At 38.2% G+C, this 12,448-nt stretch overlaps 1 protein-coding gene across 5 annotated transcripts in view; it reads right to left on the minus strand.

Annotated features, from left to right (window-relative positions):
• Positions 1-12,448, minus strand: part of nav2b (neuron navigator 2b) — a 155,653-nt gene that overhangs the window by 107,939 nt on the left and 35,266 nt on the right. For 2 of the 5 annotated variants that reach the window (XM_046849221.1, XM_046849220.1), the window contains exon 1: positions 1,274-1,685. The exons of the other annotated variants lie outside the window; for them this stretch is intronic. In XM_046849221.1, the coding sequence (XP_046705177.1) occupies positions 1,274-1,618 (345 nt within the window). In that variant the 5' untranslated portion in view covers positions 1,619-1,685. Of the gene's footprint in view, positions 1-1,273; positions 1,686-12,448 lie in introns of those variants that run through there. 5 annotated transcript variants of the gene reach the window in all.

Below are 12,448 nucleotides of genomic sequence, written 5' to 3' on the forward strand. Positions count from 1 at the left end.
AATATATAATATTTTATATTTTATATATTATTTAACCAAGCAGGCATTTATTCAAATGTTGATGAAGTGTTTATATTTTGTTTTTTTCCCCCATAACTGTACCAAAATGGAACCAAACCGTGACTTAAAAACCAAGGTACTTACTGAAACGTGAATTTTGTGTACCGTTACACCCCTAATATATATATTAGGAATGTGAATCTTCACAACTGAGGATGCTGCGATTCGCATCTTAATGTAAACGATACGATACAATAAGGAACATATAAAGCAGCTACTGATGCGATACGATTCAGTGTGACCGCAGTGTGATCCGATCTTGATTTGATCCAACACAATGCGATTCAATGTAATACGATGCAGTGGAAAAAATTATGCTATGCAATTCAATATGGCATAAAAAGTCCACTTTTATTTATTTGGTTTAAAAAGACAGCAAATCATAAATTTACTTATATGCCTTTTAACACATGGTCCTTTCATAAACAGGTCTTTGTATTGGCAAAAAAAAAAGGAAAAAAAAAAACAACTGACTTTTCCTGTTCTGTCTCCAGGAAGACACAGCTCTACCTCTGCCATGTTAATCTGTATTCTATGTGACTCTCCGTGGACACGCCTCGGTCTCCGTAGTGTTGCGATACGTCATATTCGTGTAGCAGCCGTGCTGCTGAGAGAACGCGCTCGAGAAACAGTTTAGCGAGGAGAAATCAATCTACATACAAAATATTGCTCACAAATTATTGGTCACTTTTCTAAATAATAAAAGTACAGCATACCTACTAATAATGATATATAAATAAAAATCCTATTTTACCAATGCAAATATGTTAAAAACCATGCATTGTTATAGAAATGCCAACTTGCATCCGATGCACACTTTTTTCAAATCGTTGCATCACATCGTCAACTTTTGAGCCGATGCACGGATGCGCGAATCTTACATCCCTAAATTATATAACAATATACACACACACACACACACACACACACACACACACACACACACACACACACACACACAAAAGCCAAAGAGCCTCATAAAAAACTTTACAGCGCTTAACCAAAGCCTCAAGTACCTGCAGGTGTGATTTAATCGGCACACGCTGCTGACTTTAAGCTTCCATTACCACATTTACGACTCTTTACCTTTGCGCTTTTCCAGACTTTTTGAGAAGCAAGGAGCAGTGATGCCTTTCAATGTTAAAGCATCTAAATCTTTTATCATTTGCAGCCAAATAAAAGGTCTAAAGCAGGAAGACGACTTTGTGCAAACCTGTGGATCTGTAGACGTTTCATTGCTCGTGTGGAGACTCTTCCTCTGTGGAGCGCTGGTGCTGGTCTGGCTGCTTCTCCTCAGACTAGAGTGTTGCATGAGCTTCGCGCCACTGCTCTGAATCGCCCGTGTCTGAATGTGAGCCTGAGGAATGGGCAGAGCACTGTGCACAGGCTTGGGCAATCCTGACTTCATCTTGGGGGAGACCAAAATTGCTGGCATCTTCTTCTTCTGTTGTCTCTGCGTGACTTGTCCAAATGCAGACAGGACTGGAAGAGCTGTGCAGTGCTTCCACAGTGACGCACCGTCTATCTCTCTCTGTCTCTTACACACACACACACACATACACACACATACACACACACAACCTTCTCGAGTAGGAGTGTGACTCGGCGCATTTGCGTGCTGCCTCAACAGCTGGTGCAAGTCAGTGGACTGCCCCTAGACACTTAAGTCTCTCTCTCTCTTTCTCTCTCTCTCTCTCTGTCTCTCACACACACACACACACACACACACACACACAAACAAACACACAGAAGCAGTGCTGGGAAGCCACACACTTTTTCACACAGTGTTGACCTCTACAAAAATCTCCACAGCCTGCTAAATTGAGCTCGGAGCTCCTCAGCTGGTTTTGTTTTCTGTACATGTGCAGTACTGGAGTTTTGCAACACCTGCTCTCCATGAATTAGAAAGAAAGAAGACTGAAACACTAGTGTATCTGTTCAGATCCCGAAAATCTCTTGAGAGGAATTTTCTGCCCCTGGGTGCTAATCTGTCATTTATTCAAAGGTGTTAAATCTTGATCCGATCTCATCCGAGTTCATCACGGTTCCCTTGCAATGTTGATAAATTGCTCTGGAATCCTAAAACAGCTTACTGTGCATAATCCAAATTTTTTAAAAGCGGTTCGATTTATTGGTATGATGCTCCTTCACGTCATGTTTTCGGTGAACACATTTGACACATTTTTCAATACTCATCATGGTGGATATGAAACCTCTCCTGGGAAGACCTGGCATGAGGCAAAAATACACCCTTTGATGAGATTCCAGTCCATTGTTGCAAAATCCTGGGATATTTTCAGACATTGGGGGAAAAAAGGCAAACCCTGGAGGAAATCCAATACACAATAATACAAACAAAATTCTAAACAGGCCATCAAAAGACAGGATGGAAGGCGGGACACTTGAGGCAGCAAAGCGACCCGCTGCACCACCACCAAGCCCAGTGTGTACTGTAATTCAGTGGAAATCATCACTACCAATTCCTAAAAATCCTGAAGTAAAAAATAAACAACAAGTGTAAAAGCATAACCTTGGTTGATTACCTGCCCATAAACTTATGCTACAGTGACATTTACTGTCCTCTAAAAATAACTAAACATACACCCATTATTGTTAAACTAACTGGCAACAAAAGTGAGTAAACCCTAAGTGATAGCTGTAGGTTGTGTAAACATGCAAAGCCACACGTCCTATTCATCATGTTCATGTTTTTGTCTGCTTGACAGGACCAGACAAATTTGTGTATCTTGTATTAGAGCAGTTAAAATTTGGTGCTTTATCTAATACTGATTACTGGATGTTCAACATGGCACCTCATGGTAAAGACTTTCTGATGAGAAGTCTGATGATAAAAAAAAAAGTCTGATGATAAACTCGTTTGGCTCAGATGGTGTCCATCATGTGTGGTGACTCTCTGGTGAGAAATAACAAGAAAATTGTGTCTTGCCTACAGTCAACATAGTGGTGGTAGCATCATGGACTGAGGCTGCATGAGTTCTGCTGATACTGGGTAGCTGCAGTTCATTGAGGGAAACATGGATTCCAACATGTACTGTGACATTCTGGAGCAAATCTTGATGCCCTCCATTTCAGAAACCAAGCCGACAGCAGTTTTCCAACATAAAAATGACCCCAAACACACCACCAAGATGATAACTGCCTTGCTAAGGAAGCTGAAGGTGAAAATGATGGAGTACTGTATGTCTCCAGACCTGAACCCTATTGAGCACCTGTGGGGGATCCCCAAGTGGAAGGTGGAACCATATACCACCATGATATATATATATATATATATATATATATATATATATATATACCAGCCAAACCCTTATGGAATAATTTACACCGTATAAAGCGAGTGTTCTCCCCAGGCTCCTCGAGACTCTGCGTGTTTGGCTGGCATTTGGTGATGATGTCATCTTGACTTTACTTCTCAGAATTTAAATCCGATTCACTTTTGCCTGTTCGGATGGAAACATACAGTACACTCAGACGTGGGCAGGATTAGCGAGCTATTAGTGAAGCAGAGGACGTGTCAACTTGATGAGCCATGAGCCTCAGACCTGCAACAGCCTTCTCAGTCAGCAAAACTGTAGCCTTGCAGGCAGACTGATCATTTCTTTCAATACGTTAGAACGCTCAGATTTAATGCAAAATATTTAGTTAGGTTATATCCACAAGAATTTGGATTTGTTTGAAAATCCATCTTTTTCTATGTTTCTCTTCATCACAAATTAAGTTTTTTGAAAAGTGAAAAAGTGGATACCTTTGAATTGCATTGTAGTGTGGACAAGAAATTGAGTTCAAGAAAAAGATGGAAAAAAAAATGGAGGATGATGCTGTACTTTTTTCTTTTCCTGTTTTTTTTTTTTTTTAAATGGAACAGAAGGTTCACTCACAATTGGTTCAGAAAGTAAATAAATGACAGTGGAAATGACAATGGCCAAAGCTTCTTATTGTTACTTCTTATAGATGCAAGTGCAGAATCTTCTTTTGTTTTTCAACGTAAAACATAAAATAACTAGAAACATTAACAAAGAACAAAAACCAGAGCACAAGCAAGGACATGGAGAGACAGTAAATGCTGTGAAAAATGACACTACATACCCAAGTGCTAACCAAGGTGACAAACAAGTGTGCAAGTAAGTATTTTAAATACAAACAAACAAAAAAGCTGTCTAGATGGCTCAACTAACAAACAGTAGATGTGCTACTTATTTCGGACTGCTACTTGTTTTGAACTCACGAACAGAACAGGGTCTGCTGAGCGGCACAACAGAAATCAGTCAATCAGTTGTTGGAAGATTGTAAGTTCATATCCTGACAATATCACATATGATTGGGCATACATAATCTATGTACACTGTCCCTTTTCATCGTCAATCACAGACAAAGAAAGGAGGAAGATGTTTAGCTCTCTGTTTAGCTGTATTTAAAATATGCAGTTTTACATGTCTTGAAAAAAATAAACCCAGCAAGAGCACCAACAGTCTGGTAAACCTTTTACTAGAATTTGAAAGAGCTATAGTTCCAATTGTGCTCGCACCCACAAGGACTTTAATTTGAGGATTGAAGGTTCTAGTACACTTCAAAAACACTGGAAGTGGATGCTTCAGTCATGAATTCAGCACCACCAAGCTCCTACTGTTGAGCCCTTGAACAAGGTCCTTAATCCTCAACTGCTAAGCTGTATAAATGCGATAATTGTAAGTCTCTTAGGATAAAAGCAACTGTCAAATGCTGTAAATGTAATTAAAAAATGTAATAAAAATCTTTTATTTGCTGATAGCTTTTCTGTAAAAAAAATTCTTGGTAATATTACTGGAAATAATAAATTATATGGACAAATGTACTGGGACACCTATTTTATCCAGCTATATATGGTTCATTCCCAAACATTCCTACTACAAAGTTGACAGTAAGATATGGTAGACAACTTTTTCCCGCAGGCCATTCGGCGTTTAAACCAGGAAAAAACCTGGCATCTCTACTTTCTCTTACTGGACTTACTTTTCCTTCCTTTGCAGAAATTAATTTGCACAACTGGTACTAACAGTGGACGGGCACAGTATCAATATCAGCACATTGACACATCGACAATCACACTGGAACACTTTAAATCTGGATTTATATCAATATCTATGTCATATACACACCCATTCCTTCTTGTTAAATTCTTGTATATTCATATATTTTATAGAATATATATGCAAAATATTCATATTCAGCCTGTATATTATTGGGTCCATGAGTCCTGCATTATCGCCTATATTGCTTCCAGCTGAGAAGAACACACCAGACTAGATGTTAATGAAGATGATTTGATGCAACAGCTCTTTGCAGTTGCCTCGCAAATCTTATATTATAGTTACAGTTTTCTGATATGAGTGAAAATACAAAACATTCCACTTTACAATCCATATTAACACATTTATACATGATGTACAATATGTGTTTAGGATGTACAGCATGTGTTAAATGTACTTCTTCTTTTCACTGAAATTAAGAAACAATATTGGTATAATACATGAAAGATCGCTTGTTCCTGCCTTGATAGCCTTCTCTGGAGATTTGACGGAGTTGAAATTGTATCTAAACTGTATTTATTTGGGGTTAGATTGCTGTGGAATCAGATGACCCCTGCTGAGTTGAGGAATTGTTGCCCAAAAATCATGCCCTCATGCTTTAACCTTTAAAAAAAACATTCATTTGAAAGCAATTACATGTCGTAACATTTAAAGTTTATTCTTGGTATGGCTTTTCAAGAAAAATCTGGGCTAGTAAATGTGCCTTACACAAAAAAAAGGAAAAGTGAACACATGCATACACACTCATCAGGAAAAAATGTGTCAAAACCTTTTAATTCATTTATTATATATAATATATATGACAGGTTATTTCCATACTATTGATCTTTCTCAAACCAGAAATGTTTCCCAAGTGTGATCATCCAGTCGCAGACAAAATCTCCTCAGGTTGTTAATGCTGCTTTGAATGTCAAAATCCTTTTTGAGACTCTGATCTGATTCCGAAATTGACTATGCAATAAGAAATTGGAGTCGTATTCATAGGGTAATGAATTTGCTTCAACAAATATATAAATTTCTAAACAGCATCAATCATATATGCTTCATCACCATCATCATCGTCATTCAACATACATGTCTGGTTACACAGTCTGTCTCAAATGATGCCTTTCCTCAAAGACCCAAATAAAGATGAAAACAAAACATGCAAAATAACCCATTTTTTCTGTACAGATCCAAAGCCTTGCAAAAGATTTTACCCCCTTAAAGTTTTCCACATTTTGCAATGTGACAACTCCGGATGGGAAATGGGATTATATGTCATGAGTCAACATAAAATATAGTTTAATATTTAACTAGGAGAAAATCTATATAGTGTGCAAAATTATTTACTTATAAATGATAAAATTAGCAAAATAAATACTTAGCCCTATTTCATCAAAACTCCCATAACTATTCTTTAACAAACAGTTTCTACCAAAAGCCAAAAAGGCGAATAAAGTTGACAATATGAATAAACTGTCACATGAGGGAATGTTAGAGAACAGAAACATAAGCATGAAAACCAATGCGCTTCCAAGAAAAGAACCAAAGTTTTATGAAAATATGAGTCAGGACTGGTTAAAAATAAAATCCTTAAATTACAAAATCCTGCATATAAACATTATATCAATTATTGAAAACTTGTTGCACACCACATCAAAAATCTACTCAGTGTTCAGTAAACAGCTAAATACTAAACAGCAAACAACAAGCACAACAGTATCATTACTTTTTAGGAAGACCAAAGAAAGCTCCCCTTTGTGAGCTTCTAGTGAACTTCTACAGCTGTACCAAAAGAAGCATCCTTACTTAATGCATCACAGTTTGGTACAATAACTGCCTGGTGCATAACCAGAATGCATTACAGTGGGTAGCAAAATATACAACAAATTATTGAGACACAGTTGCCCAACATGACTGACATTTAGCTTCAAGAATGCCTCCTATTCCCACCATGGACTGTCTGGATATCTTCTAGACCGCTAAGAAAACCATTTTCCATTAAGCCATGCTAATACTGATGTCAGACTCCAAGCTCTAACTGCCAGCCTCCACCCAATAACTAAACACTTGCTCTTTACTGTAATTATGTTTTCCCCCATAACAATATATATTAAATTGCCATTTGCACATCTGAATCCACTGTATGCATCCACCGTGTCATAATACATGCACATTTACATTTAAGGCATTTGGCAGATGCCCTTATCTAGAGCAACTTACATTTCTTAATCAAACAAATAAGCAGCTATGGGGTTAAGGGCCATGCTCAGAGGCCCAGGAGTGGCAGGTTGGCGTGGATGGGATTTGTACTCACAACCTTTGGGTCCAATGCATTAATCACTAGGCTACCATCTCCCTGCACCATGCTGTTACATCCACCTCAACCTATTGCATCATAATTCTTATTAATTCAATTTAAAACTCGATGCAGAGTTAACCCACAGACCAGATAATGTTCCTGGCAGAGTGCCGAAGTATCTGCAAAGCATCTAGCAGATGTCTTTAGTGACATCTTCAACATCTCTCTGAGCAGCGCCATTATTCCTATGTGCCTCAAGACAACAGCCATCATCTCCATGCCAAACAAGCCTATAGACTCCTGTCTCAATGACTATCGTCCCGTCGCACTCACACCCATTATAATGAAGTGCTTTGTGAGGCTCGTCATGAGGCACATTAAGAACCAGCTTAAACCTTTACTGGACCTTGTGCAGTTTGCGTATCGTCCAAACCGTTCCACAGACGATGCCATGTCCATGACCCTCTATCTAGCCCTCACCCACATGGACAATAAGGACACATACGTACGAATGCTGTTTGATGACTTCAGTTCAGCATTCAACACTATCATCTCTCAGCTCCTGATTAAAAAGCTAAGCCTACTGGGCCTGAACACCTCCCTTTTTGAGACCTTAGTCAGTCTGGATCGGGAACAGCATCTTCAGCACTACCACACTGAGCACTGGGGCCCCTCGGGGCTGTGTGCTCAGTCCGCTGCTGTTCCCTCTGCTGACTCAAGACTGTGTAGCAATGCACAGCTCATACCACATTACCAAGTTCGCCGATCACACGACTGTGGTGGGAACAGCAGGATTGACAAGTCAACATACAGAGAGGAGGTGCAAAAGCTAACAGTCTGGTGTAAAGCCAACAACTTTTCTCTGAACATTGACAAAACCAAAGAGATAGTGGTTGAGAGCACAGAGCGGCCATTCTCCTCTGATCATGGATGGATCCTCCTTGGAGATCGTCAAGAGCACAAAATTCCTTGGTGTACATCTGGTAAAAAACTTCGCCTCAACACCAGCTCCATCACCAAGAAAGCCCTGTATGGCCTCGACTTCCTGAGAATGCTGAGGAAAGCTCATCTCTCTCCCCTATCCTGACCATGTTCTAGAGCAACCTAAGCAGCTGCATCACTGCCTGGTTTGGGAACTGCGGCGGAGGTTCCGAAGCATTCGGGCCTCACATCCAGACTGTGCAACATTTTTATTCCTCAAGTCATCAGGCTCCACAACACAGAACTGAACCATACAAAAACACAAACACACTCAGCTGTACAACCTGAACTCAACACACACTCATTACTCATCTCAATTCATTCCACCACCATAATATATGTATATTTAATCATATTATACTGTTTACATGCTGTTCTGTGCCTCTCAACTGCTGTGTTGCTATTGCTGTTTTTGCACAACATTGTGTTTATGTTTACGAATACATTCATACAGTTCTATTTTGCACATTGTACTGTATAACATTATACAGTAGGTTTACTGGTCGGCGCTACTTTCTATTTTGTGTTTTGTGTATCTCTCCCACACTGTCTTGTGTTGTCTGTTTGCACTGTCTTTTGTCTGCACTGTTAGCACTCGGTTGCACACGATGAACTTTATGTGGTGAGGACACTTACTTTAGTTTTGTGTCCTGTTATGTAGCTTTATGTTGTGTGATGTAGTTCTATGTTGTTTTATGTAGCACCAGGGTTTTGGAGAAACACTGTCTTATTACACTGTGTACTGTGTCAGCTGTATATGGTTGAAATGACAATAAAAGCTTCTAGACTTGACTATACTTCTGTTTATGCACCTTTTAGCATACTGTTTCATTAATTTTTTTATTTGCTATTTGCACTACTCATTGGATGCTGACTGCATTTCTCTGTACTTACCCTCTAAACATAACCTAACAAAGCCAACAAAGGATGCTATAAAACAGAACATAAATGCTATATTTCCTGTGACCTTTGTCAAGCATAGAATAATTAAACCCACATGAAGATGCCCTCCAGACCACCCAACCGTAATAGAAGAACGATTCTATCAACACCCGAAACTGTGGTGTGATCCAAATCTAAATCTACCTTCCAAATAAGAACCTCTAGGCTCAAAGTGGGATTTAGATCGTAAAAGTAACATTATGAGCAAATATGGCAAAGGATACAGTAATAAAAACGCACCGTAATGATAACTGTGGGAGGTAGGTGTAGGTTGCTAAGTTGACGCTTCAAATAAACAGTGTGCAATGTGGAATCAATTTGGCCAAGCGGTGATGTAAATAGAATGGGTTTAGTGGCGTCAACCATATAAATACACACTGAGGAAAGTAAGTTTTTATATATTAGTTTTATGAACCAAAATAGCAATGTGTTTCAGGTACATCAGCAACCGGCAAGCTGCATTCAGGTGTGACTGCAATGTGCTAAAATGTTAAATGGTCCACTAAGACAGTAATAGTCTGATTCTCATATCCGACTTACGTTCCTCTCAGAAATTCTTTAACACAAATTATATATACATAAATAACTTTGAAATCCACACAGGTTAGCTTGCTAGCTAGTCACAGCAAAGATTTATAGGCATGAGCTATAAACATTTGAAGAATCCTGTCAGTTTAGCATGCTAGCTTGTTATGCCATAGCAGAAAAGATTTATGTATATGTAAAATTCCTCTCAGATATCCTGTCAGGTTAGTGCAATTTAGATACATGACAGTAAAAATGTAAGAATTGAACTTAAGTTCCTCTCAGAAATCCTGTCAGGTTAGCTGACATTAGCTAGATTTACCAGAGAAAATAAACATATACTCCTTTAACAAATCAGGAAGAAAATGACACTATTGACTAATAATTTGACTTTCTTGATAACTGGTTAATCGATTGATTGATTAAATGGTTGGGAGGATGGTTGTTTACTTGATTTTGTAGTTGTTGTCTCTTCTTGTTTGTATTATATGACAGAATCATTAAGCACCACTGACATATGCTGTCCGTGTGTGCAGCACTACGCAGGCCTCGTAATCAGCTGCACGCTGTTAGTGACAGGTAACAGAGCTTCAGGATGCAAACTGAAAGAACAAGAGGCACAGATACAGTATCTCAACAGCTGTTAGTGCCAAAAAGATCAGCGAAGCTCTCTCTACATCTGAATAAACACTATATGTGTGAAGTTATTACCAAGAAATGGGTAAAGAAAAGGAAAACATGAAATTCAAAAGGTGTGTATTACAGATTTTCCCAGTTGTTTTGGAGCTTTTCTTGAATCATCCTTAATATTTTTAAACCAGTAAATGCATTCTCAAAACAATACAGACAGCACAAAACAATGGATTTCTTGCAAAAGCCTGTACTTTTCTCAAAATCCTTAGTTCACCTCTCAAAGTAAGTATTTGTGTCAATGAACATCTCATTGCCATCAGAATGATGAATCCTTTTGTCATTGTTCACAAACAAAATCGTCAAAATATTTAGTTGTGTTGTCAGTATGACGGTGCACAATTTCAGTATTTCCTGATGTAAACTATGGTTTGGATCACAATGATTGAAAATGCACAAGGCTGAATTTCTTCTTTATGACATGTATGGATTTCAACAGCACAAATTTATTTATTTTATTGCATATTTGATTTATATTGATTGCAAGAGCCTGGACAGGATTCACACTATTACTGTATTGTTCTAGTGTTTGTTGGTTTCTTGGTTTCCATTTTCTCACAATTCTGTGTTTCGCTCTGTCTTTCTCTCGTCAATTGAAGGTTCACGAGATTAACCTTTGACCTATTTTAGACAACTAGTTGTTCATTGGTTGATCTAATGCCTCTTACTAACCTCAATTAGGGAAATTCAGGATTTACATTTACAAAAAAAGAGTTTAATAGACATTTTAGATGAGAGATTCTGACAACTGGTTTAACCCTTTTGCATTTGTTGACTTGAATTGATGCTGAGATGTTTTGGGGGTTAAAACCATTCAGGTGAAACCAGTATAATAAATTTTGATCAACATGAACATAAACAAAAACTGTAATACACAGAATATTCACTAAACTATTGTTATATATGAAGATAATAATACTTGATTGAATCTATAATGATTCTTTCAGCCAAAAGATCTTTGGTTCGGGTACAAGGGTTGGGAATGCAGTGCGATCTTCCATGTTACTTCCATGTATGTAAATTTGTTACTTGAAAAAAGCAGAGGTTAATTTGACTCATTTTAATGAATTACAGTTTTTCTCAGTTGCTTTGGAGCGTTTCTCAGATCAGAAATGAAATTCTCAAAACTACTTGTTCAACCGTCACATTATTTAGTTATTTGTGCTCATCATAAGACCATTTCTTGTTGCTTTGATCAAATTGTGAATGCTTTTGTACATTCATTTAATTGATTGTGTACAAGTATCTGCTGTTTCCTACATTATCAATTGTTATTGTTCATGTTCATCAAAATATATGATACTGGTTTCACCTGAATAGTCTTAACCCCCAAAACATCTCAGCATCAGGAAATCCTAAAACTGTCACCATCATACTGACAACACGACTAAACAATTTGATGATTTTGTTTGTTGAAAGCAGCTGAGAAAAACTAATAGCTATATAGCCACAGTAGCGAAATAATACGTTTGAGATGAATTGTAGGATTTAAGTAAAGCAGGATCTCGGATTCTTTTGAAATTGCAGTCACTTGAGGGACTTGTACTTTTAGTAGAGGAAGTGAAGTGCCATTGATAGAAAGGGGATATAAATAGAAGAAGATAACTGAGCAAAGCCCAGCAACACGTGAGGAGAAGGCACTTCCACGAAGGAAATAAGTGTGCAGAAAAATGCACACACACACACACACACACACACACACACACACACACACACACACACACGGTACATCAGCTCTGTTGTAGAGATTAGACAAGCAGTCCTTGAAAAGAGGGCTACACTTCACTCGTTCTCAGTGTCAAGTCCAGATAGGATAACTCTCTCTCTCTCTCTTATGTGGTGAATAAAATAGGCTACATGCGTCACCATGCAAACCAAA

This window comes from Silurus meridionalis, chromosome 5 (genome assembly GCF_014805685.1).
Source record: "Silurus meridionalis isolate SWU-2019-XX chromosome 5, ASM1480568v1, whole genome shotgun sequence".
Classification (NCBI taxonomy): Eukaryota; Metazoa; Chordata; class Actinopteri; order Siluriformes; family Siluridae; genus Silurus; species Silurus meridionalis.